This window comes from Phalangium opilio, unplaced genomic scaffold, assembly GCF_054372755.1.
Source record: "Phalangium opilio isolate 3A_F unplaced genomic scaffold, DU_Popi_V2 ptg000329l_1, whole genome shotgun sequence".
NCBI classification, from domain to species: domain Eukaryota; kingdom Metazoa; phylum Arthropoda; class Arachnida; order Opiliones; family Phalangiidae; genus Phalangium; species Phalangium opilio.
In genome coordinates this window covers 3,829,990-3,854,165 of record NW_028324226.1, presented here as the reverse complement: position 1 = coordinate 3,854,165, position 24,176 = coordinate 3,829,990, and the positions used below count along the sequence as shown (strand labels likewise).

The 24,176-nt window shown below is 35.8% G+C and overlaps 2 protein-coding genes and 2 long non-coding RNA genes across 6 annotated transcripts in view; 1 reads left to right on the top strand and 3 right to left on the bottom strand.

The window, feature by feature from the left end:
• Positions 1-1,652: 1,652 nt before the first annotated feature.
• On the bottom strand, positions 1,653-4,885 carry LOC149610380 (uncharacterized). The gene is made up of 3 exons (XR_016376502.1): positions 4,441-4,885; positions 2,735-2,906; positions 1,653-2,113 (listed from the first exon to the last, which is right to left on the bottom strand). It is a non-coding gene; the product is annotated as an uncharacterized LOC149610380 (long non-coding RNA).
• A 678-nt stretch (positions 4,886-5,563) lies between these two features.
• On the bottom strand, positions 5,564-8,899 carry LOC149610379 (uncharacterized). Its single transcript, XR_016376668.1, has 3 exons — positions 8,426-8,899; positions 8,157-8,350; positions 5,564-5,959 (listed from the first exon to the last, which is right to left on the bottom strand). It is a non-coding gene; the product is annotated as an uncharacterized LOC149610379 (long non-coding RNA).
• Positions 8,900-10,702: 1,803 nt separating this feature from the next.
• Positions 10,703-24,176, bottom strand: part of LOC149610376 (ATP-binding cassette sub-family G member 5) — a 59,221-nt gene continuing 45,747 nt past the window's right edge. The window contains exons 1-9 of one of the 3 annotated variants that reach the window (XM_089859187.1): positions 16,031-16,240; positions 15,220-15,399; positions 14,164-14,706; positions 13,483-13,563; positions 13,192-13,411; positions 12,914-13,125; positions 12,717-12,855; positions 12,114-12,299; positions 10,703-12,051 (exon numbers count right to left, since the gene is read on the bottom strand). In XM_089859187.1, the coding sequence (XP_089715313.1) occupies positions 11,685-12,051; positions 12,114-12,299; positions 12,717-12,855; positions 12,914-13,125; positions 13,192-13,411; positions 13,483-13,563; positions 14,164-14,706; positions 15,220-15,391 (1,920 nt within the window). In that variant the 5' untranslated portion in view covers positions 15,392-15,399; positions 16,031-16,240 and the 3' untranslated portion in view covers positions 10,703-11,684. Of the gene's footprint in view, positions 12,052-12,113; positions 12,300-12,716; positions 12,856-12,913; positions 13,126-13,191; positions 13,412-13,482; positions 13,564-14,163; positions 14,707-15,219; positions 15,400-15,512; positions 15,969-16,030; positions 16,241-24,176 lie in introns of those variants that run through there. The other 2 variants (XM_089859188.1, XM_089859186.1) reach the window with 2 other exon arrangements.
• LOC149610375 (ATP-binding cassette sub-family G member 8) overlaps positions 16,491-24,176 on the top strand; it is a 59,733-nt gene continuing 52,047 nt past the window's right edge. Inside the window, exon 1 of the mRNA XM_089859181.1 lies at positions 16,491-16,942. The gene's annotated coding sequence lies outside the window, so the exon portion shown is untranslated. The remainder of the gene's footprint in view (positions 16,943-24,176) is intronic.

Genomic DNA, 24,176 nt, shown 5'->3' with positions numbered 1-24,176 from the left:
CGAGATTTTACGTGGTAATTAGCGATTTAATTTAATTTTCTTCCACGAGATTTTACGTGGTAATTAGCGATTTAATTTAATTTTCTTCCACGAGATTTTACGTGGTAATTAGCGATTTAATGTTATTTTAATTAGTTTGCACGAGATTTTACGCGACTGATTTATTTCACGAGATTTTACGTGACTGGTTAATTTCACGAGATTTTACGTGACTGGTTAATTTGTTTTAGTTTAGTTTTACGAAAGTTCACTTATCTTAATAGCGGTTAAGTCCCGGGTTTCGGCACCATGAAGAAAAAGCAGCCCGTGCGAGTCCGATTTGGCGACTGTTTAGGCGCTCGATGTGATTCCTCGTTAGGGTTCTTTTGGGAGAGCGTGTTTTGACTTAAGGTTCGGACTGAAACAAACCTTAAGGCTAGCGAACTATCTTAACTAAATTAATTGACTTCCTTTGAGACTTCTTTAACTACAACATAACTCTTTATTTATTAACAAGTATTGTGATTTGGTATACTTGAGACCCTTTGGTTTGGGTCCGTCGCTAAGTTCTTGGGCGAGGATCTCGGTAGCTGGTTTTGAAGTTCTGACGATACAAAGGGAGAGTCCCCCAATTTATAGGTGCATCCCCAGGTCAATGTCGCCAGAGAGCCGGCATAGTTCTAACCTTGGCTCTTCTGCAGGGTTATAGTGACGTTGACGTTGACCTGGGGTGACCGCTACCCAAATCCTTTCCCGATGACGTAGGAAACTTTCCCTTGTTGTAGGCTTAAGGCTATACAGCTGTGAAATACTTGTAAAGATTTAGATACAAGAGAAAGATAAAACCCTCCTTGAATAGGGTTGTACAAACAATTTTATGCTTTATAGAAGTGTGTAAACTGAAGTAAAGTTTTCTTAACCGCGTAAACATACAATCTTTTTCACAATTTCCAAGGTTAAAAAAGGTCTATTTCGAAATATCCTTTTTAATATATTTTTTACTCAACGTCTAATAAAATTCTATGTCTTCAAAGTTATACTGTTTTTTTCTAATTCCTTTTTGGGTCAATTGAGGAGATAAAGAGTTGGTCTGACATTTTTTAACTGTTATCGTAGACGTCTTTATTTTTTACACATTTTTACGCCCTCGATTTGCCTACTGCGCTCGCACTCCTTCACTAGTTTCCGATAGAAAATCACATCGTAGTTGATCAAATTACATACCGCCAACCCGTCAAACGTAATTCGACTTCATTTCTACCTCTCTACCGCGAATTCTTGTCGGCTTTGGACTCCATTTTACCCGAGTTTGGCCTGAATTTCGGGCGTTTTTGGCTTTTACTGGGGTAGCCAAAAGTTCTTCCTTTGATCGGCACCGTGGAGTCAATATCGTTTCCCGCTCTGCTCTTGGAAATCACTTGTTCGTGAATTTTGAAGTCATTTAAAACAAAGAATCACGCCTTTCGTCGACGATCCGCCATTTCTCTCTTTGCTGACGAGGAATCAGTCCAGAATCTAGAACTCTTTGCCGCCGTTGGAATCGCATTTGAAATCAATTTGTCGAGGCCATCTTGGAATGAACCCACTTCTTAATGCGCAGTAAGTGTAAGCCTTTTAATAATTCATAATTTATCAATTTAATAAATTAAGTAGTTTTAATGAAACAGGCAGAGTTAATTGTTAGAAAATTATTTTCTATCGCGATTTTAGTCTATTTAATAATAGTTTTAAATTAAAATTAAATAAACCACGATCACAAGTTTAACTTGGGCAAGGCTTAAGAAATTTAGCTTAGATTCTTAAGCTTTATTTCATCGCCATTAATAAAGGAACGGGTTTTCATTAATTATTTAAATATGTAGGATTATTTAACTTAGTTATTAATTTGTTAGGCGTAAAGCAATTCAATTCTAATGAGGCAATAGTATAATATTTGTTATTAATATATTTTCATCTTTAGACGTGAAGAATTTTCTGCTGCTGATCAGTCAGACGTTTCCTAGCAGATGATTTCAACGTTCGAGGCTCTTGTGGAGTTCATACGCTGTTAGAGACGTCTATTCCAGATGACCTATTTCTTGGATCTTCGATTCACGAGGCCTTTCAGCTCATTTGGAAAATTATAGTGAAGAAACTGAACTGATTAGTTTAATTCTTAAATTTTTTATTTCTCACTACTCAATTCAATTTTACGTGGTCAAACTTTAACTTACAGAACTCTTTAAATAATTTTTTGTTGAAAATTTTTGTAAACACCTCAATTGTTTTTTCGTAATAAATAAATTTTTTCTTGGGTCACGTTCTTTGTTTTCTTGAATTAGTTTCGATACTAGGGGTGGAACGAATTTTTTAGGGTCTGGACTTAGGGTGATATTTTTAGGGCCCTTTTTGGGTTTTTTTTTATTATTTTAAAGCATATATATTTACTCTTTTTTTATTATTTTAAGGACAATTTACTGACTTTCATTAACAAATTAATAAAAAAAAGCCTAAAGGTAACCAATATTCCAAAAAAAAAAACAAAAAAGGGGCCTAAAAATATCGCCCTAAGTCCAGACCCTAAAAAATTGAAACCAAGCCTAGTATCGAAATAAATTAGATAAAACAAAGAACGAGGTTTAAGGTAAAATTTATTCAATAAGAAAAAAAGAACCAAGTGTTTACATAAACTTCTAACAAAAAATTTTTTTAAAGTGTTTGGTAAAATAAAATTTGAACGAGAAAAAAAAGTAGTTGCAAGTAAAAAATTAATTACAAATTAAAAAGATGTATTATATTTTCAGTCTTCCAGGTTCGGTGACGTTGTCCGTATTTTTGGAAGTTATCGCTGAGAGAGATAGAAATACATCGTGTAATAAAGAATATCATCTGGAATGATACGTCTCGGAACTACCAGCGACAGAAAAATCCAAGAATATCAGCCGCATCTATAAAAGAAAACATATTAATAACAAATATTGAACCATTGCCTAATAAGAATTAAAGGGGTCCTAACAAAAACATTTAAATCTATGGTAATGTTTCCGTAAATTATTGAAGAAAAAACTACGTAAAATAATCCAATAAATAGAATATAAGATACTCACTAAATATTAAGCCATTGACAAATCATAAAATAAGGGCTACTTTAAGGTCCTAGCAAAATAATAATTTACGGAAAGAATACCTTAGATTAAAATAATCTAAGATAAAACTACGAAGAGTATTCCCATAAATAGAATTTAAGAATCTCCCTAAATATTAAGCCATTGCCAAATCATAATTTAAAGGGCTACTTTAAGGTCCTAGCAAAATAATAATTTACGGAAAGAATACCTTAGATTAAAATAATCTAAGAAAAAACTACGAAGAGTATTCCCATAAATAGAATTTAAGAATCTAACTAAATATTAAGCCATTGCCTAATGAGAATTAAAGGGGTCCTAACAAAAAAAAACCCATTTAAATCAATGGTAATGTTTCCATAAATTATTTAAGTAAAACTACATAAAATATTCCAATTAATAGAATATAAGAATCTCACTAAATATTAAGCCATTGGCAAATCCTAATTAAAGGGCCACTTTAAGGTCGTAGAAAAATAATAATTTACGGAAAGAATACCTTAGATTAAAATAATGTAAGAAAAACCTACGAAGAGTATTCCCATAAATAGAATTTAAGAATCTCCCTAAATATTAAGCCATTGCCAAATCATAATTTAAAGGGCTACTTTAAGGTCCTAGCAAAATATTTTATGGAAAGAACACCTTAGATTAAAATAATTTAGGAAAAAACTAAGTAAAATATTCCTAATCTCAAGCCTTTACTTCGCGGTCACGGCTCGTTTTAAAATTATTAAATGGACTTAATTTGCAGTAATTAATAATTTACTAACAATTAACCCTGGCCTTTTCATTTAAACTAATTTATTAAATTATTTAGACAGTCGTTCGTTATCTAAATTAATTATTTACCGCCATGAATTAAAGTTTAGAATCTCAAATCTTTAATTTACGCGAAATAATTCGACAATATCCTCGTTAATTTAATTTAAAATAAAATGACGGCATAAAGTAAAAGCTTAGAGATAATCCCACGCCCAGATAAAATATTTTTAAAGGTTTAGCCTAGTGTAACTTAATCTCGCCCCGTTAAGTCATACATGAGACCTATTTTAGATTATGTAGCTTCGCACCGTTAAATGAGACCTAATTTGCAAAAACTAGGGGTTTGTAATTTAAAATAATTAAACAATGAATTTAATTCCCGCTAAATTAATCCCAAATACTTGATTGAAGATGTTCAAAGTTAAGCCTTGTCTCACTGACCTCGTGTTTGAAAATTTCCTCATATTGTACTAAATTTTCAATAAACTGACTAACAATTAACTCTACCTAAATAATTTAAACTCTAGGATTAAATAAAATAATAAAACGCTAGTTGGATGGCTTTGGATTATTGAAAGACTTCTACACTTACGGTACTAGGCTTAACCTTTCCACGTTGATTTCAACGTTCCAATGAACATTCAATGGCGGAGATCTTGGAGTCACGTCCCGACTTCGGCGTAAAACGTGGCTTTCCATCCAATATTTCCTTCGAAAGTCAGGATTACGAGGAGCTGATCAAGGAACGATGTTGACTGGTCGCCGGCGCTGAGAGAAAAGAAGACTGGACAAGTGGTTTCCGAGTCTTATAGTAAATTCCGTCGTTGGGGGCGCTTCGAAGTGTCTCACGTGGCCGCTAATTCAAATAAGAGAACACACCATTAGGCCTATAAAATTTCTTCATGATTTAGATGTCAGTAAATACGTAACTACGTATGCAGCGCCCCTAGCGGCAATTTATGAACTATACATTGCTTACACGAAAGTCTAGCAGAATTTTATCAGGCTTAAGATGTCAGTAAATACGTAACTACGTATGTAGCGCCCCTAGCGGCAATTTATGAACTATACATTGCTTACACGAAAGTCTTGTCGAATTTTATCAGGCTTAAGATGTCAGTAAATACGTAACTACGTATACAGCGCCCCTAGCGGCAAATGTGTCACTGCTCAATTATCCGTTCATAACTAGTAAAATAATGATAACTCGTAGCCCCTAAGTGAACCATATTCCCAATCCCGTTTGAAATCACTAACGAGTTTTTAGTGAGTAGCCCCTCGTAATCCTGACGCAACCATTATTCCCCATCCATTTTAAATCACCAATGACTCCCTATCCTCTTATAAAAGCATCACCAATGAATGAAAATCTTCCTTAGTGAATAGCCCCTCGCGTGATTGCTCTTTAATAATTCTAATATAGTAGGTCTAATGCATAGGATATGATGTGTTTGTATGTATGTGACCCCGTTTCTAAACCACTGTCATTAATCCACTGTCATTAATTAGTAAGCTTATAAATAAAAATGATTTTATCATCCACATTTATGAATATTAATGCAAATTTTTATTTTGAAATATTACATTTGGTTTTATCAAGAAGTGATATCTAGTTTATTAGGGAGAAGGTATAAGTAGCCTAAGCGTTCGCGCGCCATAGTCCCAGTCCCCCTTTCAAAATACAAGAGGGGGGGACATAAAAGGAGGCCGGGCTATTTTGCCTCTCCTCAGTCGGATAATCCGTATTTTTCGTCACTCGCGTCGCGCTGACGTGAGTTTTCGAGAACCAATGAGATGCTGGTGGTAATTTAGAGGCGGGGATTAACTCCGGACCTACGTTTGGACTGGAGATAAAGCTGGAAGTATGGCGAATTTATACCTTCTCCTTAATAAACTAGATATCACTTCTTGGTTTTATTAAAGATTAATAATTAAAATGATACAATAATTTATTGTAACGAACGAATGTAGCGTCCGGATACTGAAAAAAAGAACAAATTTTAAGCAATGTTTTCCCACCCTTCCGGAATTTGGGGTTCTTGGATGAAAACAACGTTTTGGGCTGGAAACTGAAGTCTTAGCATGGATAGGTGCGTGTTCATGTCCAGGTTCTGAAAATAAAGCAAAATATTTTGATTATGAAAAATACGTGTTTGAGCGGATTCGGTAAAACACCGAAAAAAGCGTGAATCCTAAAAAGCGTACGTGTACCTATAATTAATGTATTGTTAATTTTATTTAACAAAGACAAGTATGACATTTCCCTTTGCCATTTTCCCTGCACGTTAAAGATATGATGGGAAAGTTTCGGCTACCAAGGTTCGCTTCCACGAACGTTTTCGCATTAAGTGCCATACTTATTTTGTCGTTACGTAACTTATGACAAGACGGATATTATCAATATTATCAGAAGGGGATAATAGAGGAAGTATGACACTCTGTATCCTCTTAATGCTTTAGTTATGTAACGTCATTCTTCCCAGGCTCACCCTTTTAGTTTGCTTTCCCGCTCATCAAACTACAAATGAGCATCGCACCGTGCTAGGGTGAATTCTATAATTGTTTGGCATTAAATCCCCAGCAATCATCCCACAAACCTCGTCTTGACGTGGGACAAAATTGCGCGAGCGCGTCTTGCCAAATATCTAAACGCTAATAGAGTAATGATGAGGGAACTATTTATCGCGTATATACTTCTGGTTTTAGTAACCTTGCTCTAAATGTTCCGATGTTGGGAAGAGTGACGTTACACTTACCCCGCTTTGTTGTGGTACACTTCTCTCGAAGAGAAGTATTATATACTTCTGATATTATATACTCTTCAAAGGTGGGTTGGGGGATCTATTCTATTCTCGCGGTTTTCGGGGACCCAAACGGAGTGACCAAAAACTCGGACCAAAAGGCAGTTGAAGAAACCTTGCCTTCTACGTGGCGAATCCCCCCTGTTCATCCTGCGTATATAAAGAGGCGTTTACGCGAGACACTTTTAAACCGTTTTCAACCGTTTTGGAAAGGCCTAATCCTTTTTGAAAAGTATTAGTAATTGCATTTTCTCGTGGAAGATATTCCTTTTCGAACTTTCTAAAACGCGGTTGAAATCGCTTTCAAAGTGTCTCGTGTAAACGCGGCTTAAATTATTATTCCGACGCTTCACCAAGAACCCTGGTAGAAACTCTGAGAATGTTCAAAGACAGAATTGATCTCCCCATTCTCGGGTTAAAGGTTTGTTTCCACCAGCGCGTCAAATTTTCACGCTCTTGCTATATCGTAAAAATAGTTTATCGACGCTTCAGCCTTGAAGGACAGAGGGATGGAATGGTAAGTTCCATACCTATAACGTTGCCTCTGTACTGTAACCCCCCCCCCACCCACGGCACCGAAGTCCTCCTAGCATACTCCGCGTTTTGGTGGGGTCGTACTGTACATAGCGTTGCCGCTTGTCGTCCATCATCATTACCACTCCACCTTACCTCATTTATCCCCGCTTCAAGTTCAAAATTTGGCGCTTTTTGACGCGCGTTGCCGTTTACGCTTCCTTTTTCTCGGGCCAATGAAAACTAAGCTTAACGGCTCCTTCGCTAGAGCGGCTTTACTGACTGTACGTTCGCTTTCTAGAAATGGATTCTATACTGACAACACAAACGCTCGCGACGGCTGAGTATACTCAGGGTAAACGCTCAAAAGTAATTTAATCCGCCAAAGTTATCACGTCATTTCAGATAGACGTAAACTGTCGTCATAGGGGAGGGGCAATATCAGAAGATGAAACTTTAATTGCAGAGTTATTAGCCGAAAAAATTTATCCGAACAATATAAATGATAAACAGTTTAAATGATAAATCTAAAAGAAATGGGTATTCAAAACGGACGACATCTTGGTCGTTATCACCCATTATTTACCATTAAAGCGTGGTTTTCTCGAGTTCTTTGGCTCACCGGATATTCACGCGGGTCCTTATAACGACACGGATATTCCCAATATTCCCGTTTAATGGAATGATAAAATAATAGGCAAATTTAATTATTAGACAAAATTTTCACCATCAAATTTAAACTTAATACTAATTTCGTACTTTTGTTTTTTGTTTCTAGATATTACGAAGATGAATTTATGACAACATTTGATGGACAATGACATGTGACTCAAATTTTCATAGACGTAATCAAAATCATATTTCAGCTTTAGCTAATTGCGAGTGCGCTTCCACTCTTGTTTAACGCGTCCATTCTTTACTCGCGAACGCGTGGGGTCATTAAACTCTCTCACAACGATAGATATCACTTAAGCCTAACTTTAAAATTACTTACTTGATAAACTAGGACGCTGTATAGATTCGTAAAATAATTTAACAAGCATCCAAAGGGACTTAATTTTTCCCGTCTTGGAGCCCCGGTCCAGCCACGCATCCAAGTTGTTCTTTGCCAAACTAGGACGGAGAGGCAAAGTTATAAGTATTATATATATTCACTTTCGAATAAACGACGTTGAAATTCGAAGCTCCCTGGAATAAGCCAAAATAATAATAAATCAATTAACCGCGATTTTACTCGTCCATAAGAGAGGCTGGGTTATTTACTCTTGATAATAGTCTTTTCTGGTCGTACTGGAAGGAGCTAAAAGACTATTTCGCGTCCCATTTACATTCATTCCGAGATATGGGGACGTAGTGGCGGAGTTGGAATACGGTGTAGGAGTGATTTAAAAAACGTTAACAAAGCTCAAAATAGTTCAAAACACTTTCGTTCTTTTCATATCCGACATCTCTGGTTTCGAAAAACTGAATGTAAATTGAAAGGAACTAAATTCATCTCACCCTTGAAGCGACATCGGAAACCAAGGATAAATTAGGTCTTCTTGTGTGATGAACAAACAACATTAGATGGAGGTTTTAGAGAACCCACAATTTCTTGGTGGCCTGGACATACAAAACCTGGAACGGTAAACAACGGAATTATTTTTATTACCATTTATGCATTTTACTTTATTTTATTTATTGCCATTGATTATATATAAGGTAAATCGACAACCTTTAAACGTTGTGGATTTATTTACAACTTCACTAGACTTACCAAATGATCGTTTCGTAGACGGAGTAAGATATGCCCCATAAGTATGACACTATATCTATACTACGTAAAGCTAGAGACTTTCTGAGAGCTAGTTCGAGAACGACAAGCGAGAATTGACACCACTCGGTTTTGCAATCCATCTTCCTATTTAGTCTCTACTCAACCTTTGACGGTGCCTCACCTGGCGTCGCTTTTCGAGAATCTGTGACGTTTCACCTACGACAATTCATCATCTTCGTGACAAGCTCTCAGCGAAAGTGTATAGATATAAAAACAAAAGTACACTTCATTAACAACTCCCCGGCTTTGGCTGTAGACGACTTGTAAACTGAGAAGCAAGAACTATCCTCAGCTCAAACTCCTACAGGAACTAGCCAATCATTGAAGAGCTTCTTTACGTCATAGCTTCGTAGAAAATAGCACATGATCCTGGCGATCGAAACGTTAATTTTTGGTAATAGAGCACCCGCTTCTTTACGAGCCTATACAAGGCTTGTTCCCTGTACCACGGTCGGGAAGGTAATCATACGCAGTACACTATTCTGGGATAAAGGAGAGCTTCTCATATTACACGCCGCGAGCAAGTTTCAACGAAGAGCACTTTTTGTTTTCATTCTATTTACATTTGGTGTTACAAGCAGACCAATATTTCACTTCACGACAAGCTCCCAGCAACCAGTGACAAACTTATGGAACATATATTAAGAACTTACAGTAATATCTTAAACAAATTAACAATAAGAAGTTTGATACCTAATGAAATAATACAAATATAATCTAGTGTTAAACTACAACCTTTTATGTATTATACCATAAGTTTATAAGATATGTTCCATAAGTGTGTCACTCGTTAATGAGAGCATAGTGTGTAACGTCATATATTCTCGTAAAGCGACGCCTAGTGAGGCCCTGTCAAAGGTTAGTACAGACAAAAGAGGAGGATGGACTGCAAAACCGAGTGTAGTCAATTCTCACGTTGTTCTTGAACTAGCTCTCATTAAGCCTCTAACATTACTACTATGGGTAGTGAGAGGCTGGGTTATTTACTCTTTGCTGGTCGTACCAAGGAGCTAAGAGGCTATTTTACGTCCCATTTCAATTCATGACCCATTCTTTTCCGATACGCTGACGCAGTGGCGGAGTTGGATTACGGTGTGAGAGTGATTTAAAAAAACGTTAAAAGAGTTCAAAATAGATCAGAACACTTTCGTTCTTTTCACATCCGACATCTCTGGTTTCGAAAACTGAATGTAAATTGAAAGGAATTAAAATCATCTCACCCTTGAAGCGACATCGGAAACCAAGGGTGAAATAGGTTTATTAATCGATCGTATTTAACAATATTTATTTGTTTAACCCCAAAAAAGTTGGAAGCAACGAATCATTCTTGTGTGATAAAAAAAAATATTCGAGGGAGGTTTTAGAAAACCCACAATTTCCTAGTGGCCTGGACATATAAAACTAGAAACGGTAAACAACTGAATTATTTTTATTACCATTTAAACATTTTACTTCAATTAATATATATTGTCATTGATAATAAATTAAGTCGACAACATTCAAACGTTACGGATTTATTTACAAGTACACTTGACTTACCTGCATGGGATTTCAGAATCAAATGATCGTTTCATAGACGGAGTCAATTTGCTAGATACCTTAACGACAGATAAAATTAAGCAACATTAACACTGGGTAGAGGGTACTATCATAGGTTTATAAGATGTGTTCCATAAGTATTAGATTAGTAAGTATTGGTATTTAGATAATAAAATAATCAAAACTTTTATTGGAAATATTGTTCTGGTTTTTATTGATTTCGGTGACACAATTAAGCAAAATTTAAATAAAATTTGATTTTTTTTTCTAAACGTGTAAAACGATATCTTTTTATTATTATTTAAAAAAGAAGATATTTTAAATTTTTCCATATTTTTTTTTAAGTCCTAGTGAATGCGTTATCCGTATTCATTATTTTGCCGCACTATTTCATTTATATTTATACAGTTAGCAAGAGTTAAAACTTTAATTTGTTTCAGTTTCACCAAGTACAAAAAGTTCCTCAATTCCAACATTCGTTCAAAACGTTTCACTAAAACCCCATTCTTTTGTTTTTGGCTTAATTTTTCTTTACTATTTTGTTTTATTCTTTCGAAATGGTATTTTCATACTTTAACGAAAAAAATATACCACGCATGATAGCGCTTAACAATGAGATGGCGCTTAACTGTCCAAAAATAAGCGCGTGTTTATATTTGAATTTGCGTGCCTTCTAAGCCAGCAACCCTTCGTTGCAATGTCGATTCCAAAACTGCACACTCAAGTTTTTATTTCAATGGCTAATTACCAAATTTTGTAAACCACTTGTACATTTTCCCATCGCATATTTGATTTAATTAAGAATTTATTATTCAAAAAAGTATTTAAGCTGGCGAGGAGCTAATGACTCTCAAATTTCCTTTACACCGATTACGGATAGTACCTAAAAATATTTTTCATTTTAAGATACAGCTTTTACACCGATTACCTCTAGTGACTGATCCAGCCATTACTGTTGTTACAAAGAAAACGTTGCAAAAACATTGTCATATATATATTTCTAAACAGTACTTTATCAACCTCACGTTGGTTGACGAGTTAAATTTGAAATCTTTCTTAACAAACAGTTTTTAGTTCCTGTTTTTGGTTTAAATCAGGGGCATTTCGCCGTGAGAATCGGTTTTAAGGTGTTAAATTAGAATAAAATCTGCGTGCGTTTTAAGGTTTCTAGTCTCGGAATTTAGCCTTAATAAAGGCTGGTAAGGGTATGAGGTACACAATAACATTGACGGCCCACATGCCACCAACAAATACGAAATTTAAGCCAAAGTTCATCCAGTATTGCAAATCAACGTCGTATTGACCTCTGCCGTAATGATAACGCTCCGTCAAGTAATGAGTACCATTCAAGTAAAGACACCGACCAGGGATGTTATTGCCTGGACAAGCGGTCAACGTGGATCCATCCCAAGAGGGTGAATTAACCAACAAAGGATTGTCGTCGAATTCGTTCTGATTAAGAAATGCACCAGCGTAACGGTATATGACACCGTAACTCAAATAGTATAACCAGTCTGGTAACGCCAACAATGATCTGACATTGGAACAAACAGTTGTAAAAATTGTCAATAAAACTTTTGGGTATTTTCGTCTTACCTGACAGTCCCGCTGGAAAATATTATGTAGACTATAAGAATGTAGATACTGGTGACGAAAGCCGTGTACGAACGTCTTATGAACATCATCAGTGCAATGGTTTGGTTCTCGGCGAAGACATAGACAGTCCAAAGAACGGCGCAGAAGCAAGCCCAGCGTTCCCAGTCAGGTCTCATACCTGTTCCACTATTAAAATAGATGAATTTAGAAATAATTAGTAATAGTCTCAAAACGTTTGTTCCATCAAGGATGACGGTGAAGGATGCGTAAGCTGAGGGAAATCGGCACGCTAACTGTGGAACGACTCAGGTCCGGTGGGACGCTAGAAATGGAGGAAGAATACTCGGAACAATGGCAGACGAATCAGGTAGAACGCGCGTTATTTTCCCGTGTATTCCTCCCCCATTTTCTAACGTCGCACCGGACCTGAAATTAGCGGGCCGATTTCTCTCATATTACGTATCCTCCCTCCATTATCTTGGTTCCATGTCCAACAGTTCCATGGTTAAATGGGAGTTGTATAAATCGATACTCGCGCTTAAAACTAAGAATAGCTGGCAAGGAAGGTTCTTCTTTTGTCGCCCCTCAAACGATAAAACTTACGCGTAAACTATTGTAGCCGCTCCCCACACTGTCATCAAGCTCAGTGGTACGCTGTATACCAAATAGCTCAAGATGAATAGTGGACCACGATAAATCCCGGCTCTTGATTCTTGGTAGTAACGAGTTCGGTGCGAAGAGTCTACGTGTAACATAGATTATAAGAAAACTCGTTTGAAATTGAGAAATTTAGTACTTACACGTAATGGCGGTAATAGCTGACGACAGGAAAGAGACGGCAACGAGACAATTCAAAAGTAGTCCGTTACGAGTCAAAAAACTTTGTTGGTGATTAGGCAGTTGAAAATAAAAGAGGTACATCAAGGTGAAAAATAATGGCGTCAGGACAATGCGGAGGAATAACTCTCGTAAGGCACTCTGGTTGCAGTTAAACAATCCACCATACGCTCGCCTAGAAAGACGCCAAAGATAGGCTAAGTAAGTTAAGCATACAGACACTGGTTATTCTACAACGTACCTAACCAAAGTGCAGAAAGTGGACCATCCCGATGGTTGTCCGTAAGCCGTCAATGGTAACTTGTAAGGGTTCTCGCCTCTCTCGTTGTTCTCAGGCGTGGGGGCTCCGAATTTTCGGTACCTCGAGCCTTCAACCTTGAACTTTTCGACCAAGGCAGCGATTTGGGTGCTGGATTCAATAAAGCGTTCTCTAGTCCTTCTGTCCACAGTCGACAAACACACTGCATAATACCGAAAAATATAAGGCATTAGTAAAAGCAGTCAGTCTTGCGACAAAGATAAATGAACTTACGATAGTACATGAGTGGATTCTCCAATTCGGGACAAGGGAAACCTATACTCCTGAAATAGTCCAACATCATACGAGTACTTCCTGTATTTAAAAATAATTATTTATTGCACTATAGATAATAACAAGATATATTTAGTTTATATAAGCCCTGCACGAAAGGGATGTGGGAGGAGTTGTTTATAATATACCTTTTATTGACTTCACCATGGCCCAAGCTTAATGAGCTTACTAAAGTACCCGCCCACACCTCAAAGTTTAATTTTTAGGCACTAAAGAAGAGGAGATAAAGATTATTTGTGTAGCTTCTATTCTTTTTAATTAACATATTGCTAAACACGTTTTCTAGAAGCTTGAAGAGAGAGCGATGGATTGGAAACCCCCATATCTATAACGTTGCCCCTGTACCCCCACAGGGCTCCAAAGTCCTCCCAGCATCCAGAGCGGTGTACAGTACGGCGCGCCCTTTGTCATAAAAACAGAAGCTATTTCTCATACAACTAAAATGGCACTACGCGGCAGCAGTTAACAATCGCCCACCGAAGGGTAGGAGTGTTCGCAAGGTACCCTGGGAGAGTTTCAGAGGAGCCGGTTGTCCATCATTACCACTCCATCTTACCTCTTTTCTCCTGCTAGAAGCTTGGTTTAAAAAGCCAGATTTAAATAGGATGTTAAAACACTTACCAGAATAGACGACTTCTCCCAGGCACAAGTACGTAGCGCTGTCCAAAAATGGGAAAACATCAGAACGTGGCTTCTCCATACTTAGAATTACAATTCGATTGTATTTCTTGGCGTGGTTAGACAAGATGGAAACTACGAAATAACTATTAAGGGGATCCAACAAGTAGGTTGGATCGTCCAACAATATCAAGACAGGATCCCGGACAATTTCCATAGCGATGGCCAAGCGACGTTCTTCGCTAGCTGTCAGCGATGTCACTTCTCGATTAGACACTTGATTTAGGGCCAAATCAGCCATGACTTGTTTGACGCGACTCCTTTTGACGGAGTTGGATACTTTGGATCCGATAGTCAAATGAGCACAATAAACTAAGGTTTGACGAACGGACAAACCGGGCAATAGACTGATTTTTTTCGGAACGTAAGCGCATTGTTCTTGGAAGAGACGCAATGACATTGGAACGTCGTTCAACAAGATTTGACCCCTGATGGGTCCCAACGCCCGTCGAGCCACAACTTCCAGTAAGGCGCGTTTACCACTACCTGCACCCGCGCGTAAAAATATAAACAATAATTATTAGCCTGTCAACCCTAACGATTAAGATTGATAAAGAAGCGCGTGCACAAGTATTTTTTGTTTAAATATTTCTCTAGATGAAGTATAATTTAACTGTCTAATGTATATTATCAAGAAGTGATATTTAGTTTATTAGGAAGAAGGTATAAGATGCCTAAGTATTCGCGCGCCATAGTCCCAGTCCCCCTTTCAAAATACAACGGGGGGACGTAAAAGGAGGCCGAGCTATTTCGCCTCTCCTCAGTCGGAAAATACATAATTTTTGTCATTCGCGTCGCGTTGACGTGAGTTTTCAAGAACCAATGAAATTTAAAGGCGAGAATTAACTCCGGACCTACGTTTGGACTGGATATAAAGCTGGAAATGTAGCGAATTTATACCTTCTCCCTAATAAACTATATCACTTCTTGATATTTTTACCGCGACCCCCCCCCCCTTTAAGTTTCAGTATATGTCCAAAATCAGGTTCATAAGCCTACCTTTAGAGCCAAGCAAGGCCATGACTTCCCCAGCATGAACTTCCATGGAAACATCTTTTAGAATAACACCGGAAGGAACAGAGCCAGTCATCTTCTGAAAACACGAACCGGGCTCCACTTGACCAGTGTGAAACACACCTACTAACTCCAGTACGTGATCACTCGAAATCATGGCTGCACCTGCCAAAGTACCAATGAAAAAATAATTACAACTCGCTAAGTTAAAGAAAATAGTGTAAGGAATTTAAACCCCAAAATGTTTGGCCTCTCAAAGAGTCAAAATCAATACAAACTGGATCAGACTGCAAATGCATGTCATCAGAAATGCACAAAGCGGGGCAATTGTAACATGATTCTTCCCAACATCGTTTTACATTTGGAGCAAGGTTAATAAACCGAATCACATACGCGATAAATAATTTCCCTCATTATTACTCTATTGGTCAAGGCGCATGTCTTGTGGATTTTTGTCCCATGCCAAGACAATCAAGGTTTGTGGGTTGATTGCTGATGATTAACTACCAAACAGTTTTAGAATTCATCCCACGGTACGTACGATGCCCATCTGAACTTAGTTTGATGAGCAGGAGAGCAGACAAAAAGGGTGAGCCTGGGAAGAATCATGTTACATGACTAAAGTATTAAGAGGATACAGAGTGTCATCCTTCTTCCATTATCCCCTTCTGATGTTATCTAAAACTTTACTGAGAACCGTTTTAAACTATTCAAGATCTGTTTTTAGAACTGGATAACTATAGAACCTTTGTTAGAAAAGTGTCTATGCAGCGTAAAAATTAAGAAAACAACTTACTGTGTAACACTTTTTGCCAGGAAACCCGAGAACTCTATCTACAGTTTCACTTTAAGTTCACCTCAAATATTTCCTTTTACTTAAACCATATTCGATTTGACTTTTGTAAGATAGAAAACACGGAGGTAACCTCCGAAAACCGCCGCGAAAGCAACTGGCGAATCTATCCAGATTCGAGTATGGCCAAAAAAACGGGGTTTCCTTTAAAACTAAACAAGTAGGGAGGGAAAATACCACTGAAGGAACTTTTACTTCTTTGATTCTATACTTGCCCCCTTGTAAGTCACAGTTCGATGACGTCGGCGTGACGTTTCACGTTTGTTTTAAGGCATTTCATTGGGTAAAAGGCACGGAATACAACCCTAAGATTATTAAGTCGGTATAGTGGCCCCCCTTTTGCCGAAAAAATTCGTGCGTGCCACGGTACGCGAACCTTAAAACTACCTGGCTGCCAGGAGGACCGGTTTGGCGAGCCAAGCAACCATCGTCTCGAATAAAAGTTAAATTTCTTACCTACCTGACTTTCTCAGGTACACCATCTAAAATATTAGTATGAGGGACTAGAGCTTTTCGTTCGAATCGAAAAGGTTTTACGTTTTAAGATTTTTTCAACGAAACAGACCGGTGATTCGGACACAGTTGTGTTTCTGCGTGGTTGTTGGTTGTCTGTTTAGTAAAGGTTAACTATAGCTAAACACTACAAAGTCGCGAAACCTTTAACACCTTAATAGTTAACCGTACCACCGGATGTTTTAAATACTTAAGTACACGTCTAACGAAAACGGTTTCAACCATGAACTCCGGAACTCTTGGTGGCTAGTAGAAAAATAACTGGCTCGAACTAAAGTCTAAGTTTCGATATTGGATCGACTGAAAGGAGTTTTTGCGTTTGGAAGAAGTTTTTAAGTTTAGGTAAGTTTTGATTTAAATTTCATCGCGTTTTTTTTGTATGTGTGTAATACATTTTCCTCGTGGTATGACCGTTCGAGGTGTCAAAGTTCAAACACTAGGGCAAAACATTCCCAAGACCATAACTTGAAATTGATTAAACATAAACCGGATTTTTGGACGATATAGTTTTTAGTGCTAATTGCTTGCAGGCCAAAAAACCGATCAAATTTGAACTAGGAAAGGTCAGTGATATTAAAGAGTACATTTACGGCCCTAAGCTTCATAGTTTCACACACATTGTCGTCCAATGAAGCTGGGAATAAGTCATCTTTGACCTTACATTAAACCCGTTGGAAATATAAACCTTAATAAGTAAAAATATAACAATGACCTGACAGATTTGAACATATTATACAAATCTGTATAAATAATTACAGTTGAAGTCTATCTTTTAACAAGTTTGTGTTTTTCTCTTTCAATAATTTAATTCCACGTGTCTACATACCACTATAGTAGTATACAAAAATGAAAATTAAACTTCTTACAACTTGATTAAATGATGATGATTATGAAAGGTTGTTGTTCTTTTAACTTGTTTATTGTGACGCGGTAGGCGTTACGAACTCATTGTTTTTATCATTCAGCTCATCAGCATTGTCTTCTACTTATTATTATTATTAATAAGAATTATTAAGAGAGAGAATGTCTCTTAGGGTCGGTCAAAAAAAAATAAATTCACCGGGAGAATATGAAACAAAAGGGTTTGGTCTGGCGTTCTGGACATCTTTTGGTTCAATTCGCTAGCTCTTGTTCCGCTTAGTTGATATTCCTCGACTGCATGGCGACACTCTTTACTATTTCCCCATACGTTTTAATACAGTTAAAGATGGTTAACTGCCATCATCCATTTTAAAAACTACAATAATAACTATTATTATTGTATTGTAGACGGAGGAAGGGGGTACCCCTGGAATGTTTCGAATCAAACTTTCGTTGCAAGGTTTAGAATTTTAGGGATAACGAACTCGGGAGTTCGTGGATGAGGTTTAGGACAATTAGTCCTTACAAGATCATCGCAGGAAACCCCGGGAAACCACCACCACGCGATGTAAGGGGTTTTTGTTTATTTTAGATGATTTCAAGTTGAGTTTGCAATACGATCCATTGCGTGAATTGGAATTTATAAGGGAAATGTTTAAAGGGATAACGTAGGTACATGGCTAATTTGTAATTTCTGGAAAATGAGAAACTAGTTATTGGGTGTTTTTGGCAAGTCTGGCACAAATTAAGGGAGATGTTCTTTGGGTGCACGATTTCGAGTCGAAAATGTAATTTCTATGGCATTTTGACGTCCGGGTAACCGTTTTCGAGTTATGTTTTGAGTGTTAATTAAATTAGAAATCATTGTCTAAATCAGTTTCTTAATTAAATTTATTACCCAAATCTTAACTTGAAAACAATGACAATATCATAGAACATTTTCTACTCAAAATCACCCAATAAACATCCCACTTTTGACAAACCTATCAGAAACACCCTGTATATATATTTCAGAAACCTGTTTGTTTGTATATATATTTTTATTTATTAATGCACAGTCACAATTCTTTAATTTCCAAATTTGATTTACCAATCTGTATGGTTTATATCAGTAAAGTTCATTAGAAGTGGTTCTTCTCAAGGTTGGAACGGATGCGAACCCAAGTCATTAAGCTTTATGATTAACGCCTAATTACGCATCACATCATTCTTATGTCACCTCTAAAATTTCCTTCTATAACCTCTGTACACAGAGTTAAAGCTGCTGTACTATTAATTATACTACAGTCATTAGAAACCGTTATGGTAAAATGGCACACTCATTTGAATTAAGTTTCTTTGAATAATTTCATACATATTTCCTTTAAATTACTCGAGCGGTACTACACGTTTCTACGTGATGCAAATTGAGAGTGGGATCATTTGATTGTGTCTGAGACTGAGCCTTATTCGACGAAGCGTTTATAGCGGTGTTGGTTGGTGTGTGTGGCCAGCAGAGTATCGCTTTAGGGCACAATTCCACCGAAATTATCAGTTCAGGTTGTTTTGGAGGGAAATTATTTGTTAAAGCGCAAGAAGGATCTCTTGAGCGGAAAGAGCCGAAATAATTTATGATGGAATTTAGGGAACGGGTAAAAATATGTGGCTGGCGGGAAACGTTTTCTAACATTTTCAACTCTCAGACGGATGTTCATGCAATGATTTTAAGAAATTATAATAATCATATTTTTTCGATTGTTTAAAATTATTTAGGGGAATCGGAATTGGTTGAAGGAAAACGTATTAAATGCTTTAAATGGAAATAAATGATCCATTAAATCACTAAGTTTAAGTTTATATTTGAATTTTTGTAACGTATTTAAATTCTAAATATATTTCATGGCTTCTTGCTAAATTCTAAATATATTTCATGGTTTCTTACTAAATTTTATATATATCTCAGGGTTTGTTTCAAAATTTTAAATATATTTCAGGGCTTGTTTCAAAATTTTAAATATATTTCAGGGCTTGTTTTAAAATTTTAAATATATTTCAGGGCTTGTTTTAAAATTTTAAATATATTTCAGGGCTTGTTTTAAAATTTTAAATATAATTCAGGGCTTGTTTTAAAATTTTAAATATATTTCAGGGCTTAATTGTTACAAAATTTTAAATATATTTCAGGGCTTGTTACTAAATTTTAAATATATTCCAGGGTTTCTTACTAAATTTTAATTATATTCCAGGGCCTGTCACTAAATTTTAATTATATTCCAGCGCCTGTTACTAAATTTTAAATATATTCCAGGGCCTGTTACTAAATTTTAAATATAATTCAGGGCCTGTTACTAAATTTTAAATATAATTCAGGGCCTGTTACTAAATCTTAAATTTATTCCAGGGCTTTTTACTAAATTTTAAATATATTCCAGGGCTTGTTACTAAATTTTAAATATATTCCAGGGCTTGTTACTAAATTTTATATATATTTCAGGGCTTCTTACTAAATTTTAAATATATTTCAGGGCTTCTTACTAAATTTTAAATATATTTCGGGGCTTATTACTAAATTTTAAATATATTTCAGGGCTTCTTACTAAATTTTAAATATATTTCAGGGCCTGTTACTAAATTTTAAATATATTCCAGGGCTTGTTACTAAATTTTAAATATATTCCAGGGCTTTTTACTGAATCTTAAATTTATTTCGGGGCTTCTTACCAAATTGAATTACTTTACATTTAGATTGTGGAGTTTCACTGGCTTGGTTATATCAAGAAGTTATATCTAGTATCTGAGATACTGATATAACTTCTTGGTTATATCAGGAGATTATAGAATTGACAAAGGGAATTCTTTTTGTGACTCGATAATACTCGTAGTTTTGTGGAGGAGCTTGTAACTAAAAGCTTATACTAAATTACCCGCCTACATTGCCAGCAGTCGGGGGACATATTGTGTCACTAGCACAAATTTTACTTGACATGATTAGCAATTTTGCAATAAATTAGCCTTTAAATTCAACTTGCAATCCACTGTTTCACGTTCTTTATAACTACCAATTACCCTAATAGCAGATAAAACAATAAATCTGATTTACCCAACCCAATCTAATTTTACCAATCTTTCAATTTCTATGGAAACTAGTTAGGAACAAGGAATTAAATAAAAAAATATATATAAAATAAAAGGAAATGGCCATATAGCGCAACTTTCTCTTGTGTTGTCGGATATTTCCTCTAGCTTTTTGCAAAAGTCCTCTTTGGAAAGGCAACTTTTTCCGTCGTGATGTGTTTTTGTTTATGGGCAGCGCGATACAAAGAAAAGTACACAAAACTTCTGACGAAAACGATCGCAACGATTTCGAAACAAAAGAAAAACCAGTGGCGACACTTAAACATAAACAATAAAATGAATAAATGCACAAAAGAACACTTTCAACAGAAAAAAATTTAAAGGCTTACACTAAATAATGACAGAAGGAGATTAACCTGAACTTATCAAATTTGCATCTTTTTGCAAAATCTACATACTCATTGACCACTGTATCTACAAAACTTTGGTCTACAAGGCTGATAGTAATTTTGTAGGGTAGTTATTCCTGCTTATTAATAAGAAAAATTTAATTGAAGTACTAGAATCTCACTAAGAAATCCTTTTAAATCTGCAGACGTGTTGGAAAATGGCGGCCAGATAAGTTACTAAAACACTTAACGCGACAACTGTGATAACACTAGTTAAATTACTCATCACCTTTGTTAACGCAGTACACCAACTAAGTTGTTTGATTAAGGATGTGTTAAAAATGTTTTCATTAACCATGAACAGGTTAATTCTGATCACTTTTAAATTAATTAACACTAAAATTTAAACAATCGAAGAACGTGTTATTCTTTATCAATACTGAAATTTTCAAAGAATTTTTAATAAAGCTTCGTGAAAAAAATCTCATTGGGATGAAAATTTCTCTTTTCTGAGAGCATATAACTTCGTATAAATATACTTCTGACAGTATTTAAAGTAATTCTATTACTGTCAAAGTTATTTAAAACACTTAGAACAAAGACTAAGTTTAAAGAGAACCCTTTAAAACAAAACAACTATACTTAAAAGAGGAACTTGAGAAGTAAACAATGGTTTAACCGCAAAAAAATAAATGTTCTAAAAGAAAGAAAACCTTGCCAGGTGCTTTAATTAAAACGGTACGTTGTCGAGCTGAAATATTTATGATAAAACCCGTTATGGAGCTCCATTAAGCCTTTTTGATACATATTTCCAATGTTCCCGGCACCCTCGTAACCCCAGCTATAGTTTTCCTTTTTTAAAAAAAAAACTCGTACAACCAAACTAACTCGATCAGAAGCACGAGGAGCTAAACGTGTTCGAAATTGAAACGAGAATAATGATTCTAATTTCAATTCGTGGAAAGTATTACGCATTGGAATTTTGTTTTTCATCGCTTGCAAGCCTTTGCTTAATCATAAGCATATATTTATCTTTATAAGTTGTATTTTTTGTATAGAGTATACCATTACTAAGGGCATAAGATCATAAGATATGTTCCATAAGTTTGTCACTGGTTACTGAGATCTTTTCATGAAGTGACGTAGGCCATAGATTCTCGTAAAGCGACTCCAGCTAAGTCGCTGTGAAAGGCTTAGTATAGACTAAATAGGAAGATGGACTGCAAAATTAAACGAGTGTTGTCAATTCTCGCTTGTCATTCTCGAACTAGCTCTCAGCATAAGTTCATAAGATAAGTTCCATACGCTTGTCACTGGTTACTGAGATCTTTGCGTGAAGTGACCTAGGTGAAACGTCATAGATTTTGGTGAGGCGCTGTCAAAGGCTTAGTACAGACTAAATAGGAAGATGGACTGCAAATCCGAGTGTAATCAATTCTCTCTTGTCATTCTCGAACAAGCTCTCAGTAAGTTTCAAGCATAACGAAGTATAGGTAGTGTCATACTTATGGGAAATATCTTATAAACTTATGTTAAGCTTGAAAGACACTGGAGTAAAACTTTGCCTTCCATCTCGCTTTTTTTACGCCTGCGCTGTAGCCTATTTGGATCATCAGAGTGAGGAGAGATGATCTATTTGAGGATAGTGAATTTGTAGGGAACATAACCATTGACTGAGAACTGTATCTCTATGGTAGACCTATATTTATGCATTATAGGGTTGTGGCTTTATTCAAATGTATGTACACGTATATGGAATGTAAGGTTAACCGTATCTCGGTGGACATATAAATATTATAGTGCACGGTGGTACCGTACTGAAGGTCTGTTGTTTTACATATATCAATTTTTAATGGTTGTTTGATTTAAACTAGTTTATTAAATAACCGTTTTTGTTTTGTTTTTTCCTCTCTTTTTGGTTTTAATTACATGAACGGGATTTTAATGTGTTTAAAGGAATGGTGAAACACGTACTGTTATTACTTTCAAAGCGTACTTAGAATTAGTTCGCCACATGGTCTTTCAATACACTATCAAAGAATCTTATTTTAGTCATTGGTAATATGAAAGCGTATAGTCTATTTCAAACCCTTTTTCTGAATGTGCATCTTCAATACCTTAAAAATATCATAAAAATTCTCCACCAATTTTCAATCGACTTAGTTAAAAAATTGCGTTTGTATATTAAATAGATATTTCATTTCGAATGAGATCTGAAGACGCCATATTGGAAAATGGCATCCTTTTGAGTAAAATGCGATTGTTATGACGCGGTATCTTCTTTATAACATTATTAAATGAAACCTTAACAGAAAATAACTGCGTAGTAAATTTAATTATTCAAAAAAAACTTAATTACTTTAAACCACTACTCTATCTTTAATATTAATAATCGTTATATCTCAAAACAGTTAAAAATTTATTTTTCTTAAAAATTCCTTCGATATTCTTATGAAACCAATATCCGTTTAAAACTGGTTAAACCTATCTTTTTTAAATACCAAATTCCTAACGGTACTTTTAAAACTTTAAATATTCTACTAGTTAAAAGTCTTAAACGAATATCATAACGTATGTATGTCACATAACCAGGGGGGATCGAGAGAGAGAGAGAGAGAGAGAGAGAGAGAGAGAGAGAGAGAGAGAGAGAGAGAGAGAGAGAGAGAGAGAGAGAGAGAGAGAGAGAGAGAGAGAGAGAGAGAGAGAGAGAGAGAGAGAGAGAGAGAGAGAGAGAAAGCGATATCCTTGTAGATTTTTCAAGCGATTGAAAACTAGTTTCCGTTTAAAATTGCGTAATAAAATTTAAAAAAAGTAAAATCGAAATTTTTATAAAAATAAAAATTCATTTATAATTAATCATTAGAGCATGCATGAGTTTCCTATCAGTTTCGCTTTCTTAAATGGACAATTATTAAAAATTCACTCCCCCCCAACCATTCCTGTTAAATTTAAAGGGGGCGTCGCGACTATGTACTGAATACATGCCCAATTATCAAAACACAAAACAGTTCAATATAAAATTTAAAACTTAAACGTAAAGCGCTATTAAAAATCAGTTTAAACCTTTTTCAGGCATAAACAAGTATTATTATTATTAAGTTCACATAACAACACAGACATCACGCAAAGGGGGAATTTTATTTGGTTAAAAACATAATTGATTAATAGGGTTGACATTAATGTCAGTTAAAAGTTAAATTGGTATGTTTTTTTGGTGTGGTTAAATTCAATAACAAAACAACGCAAAAACAAGTATAACGAAATGCATTTAT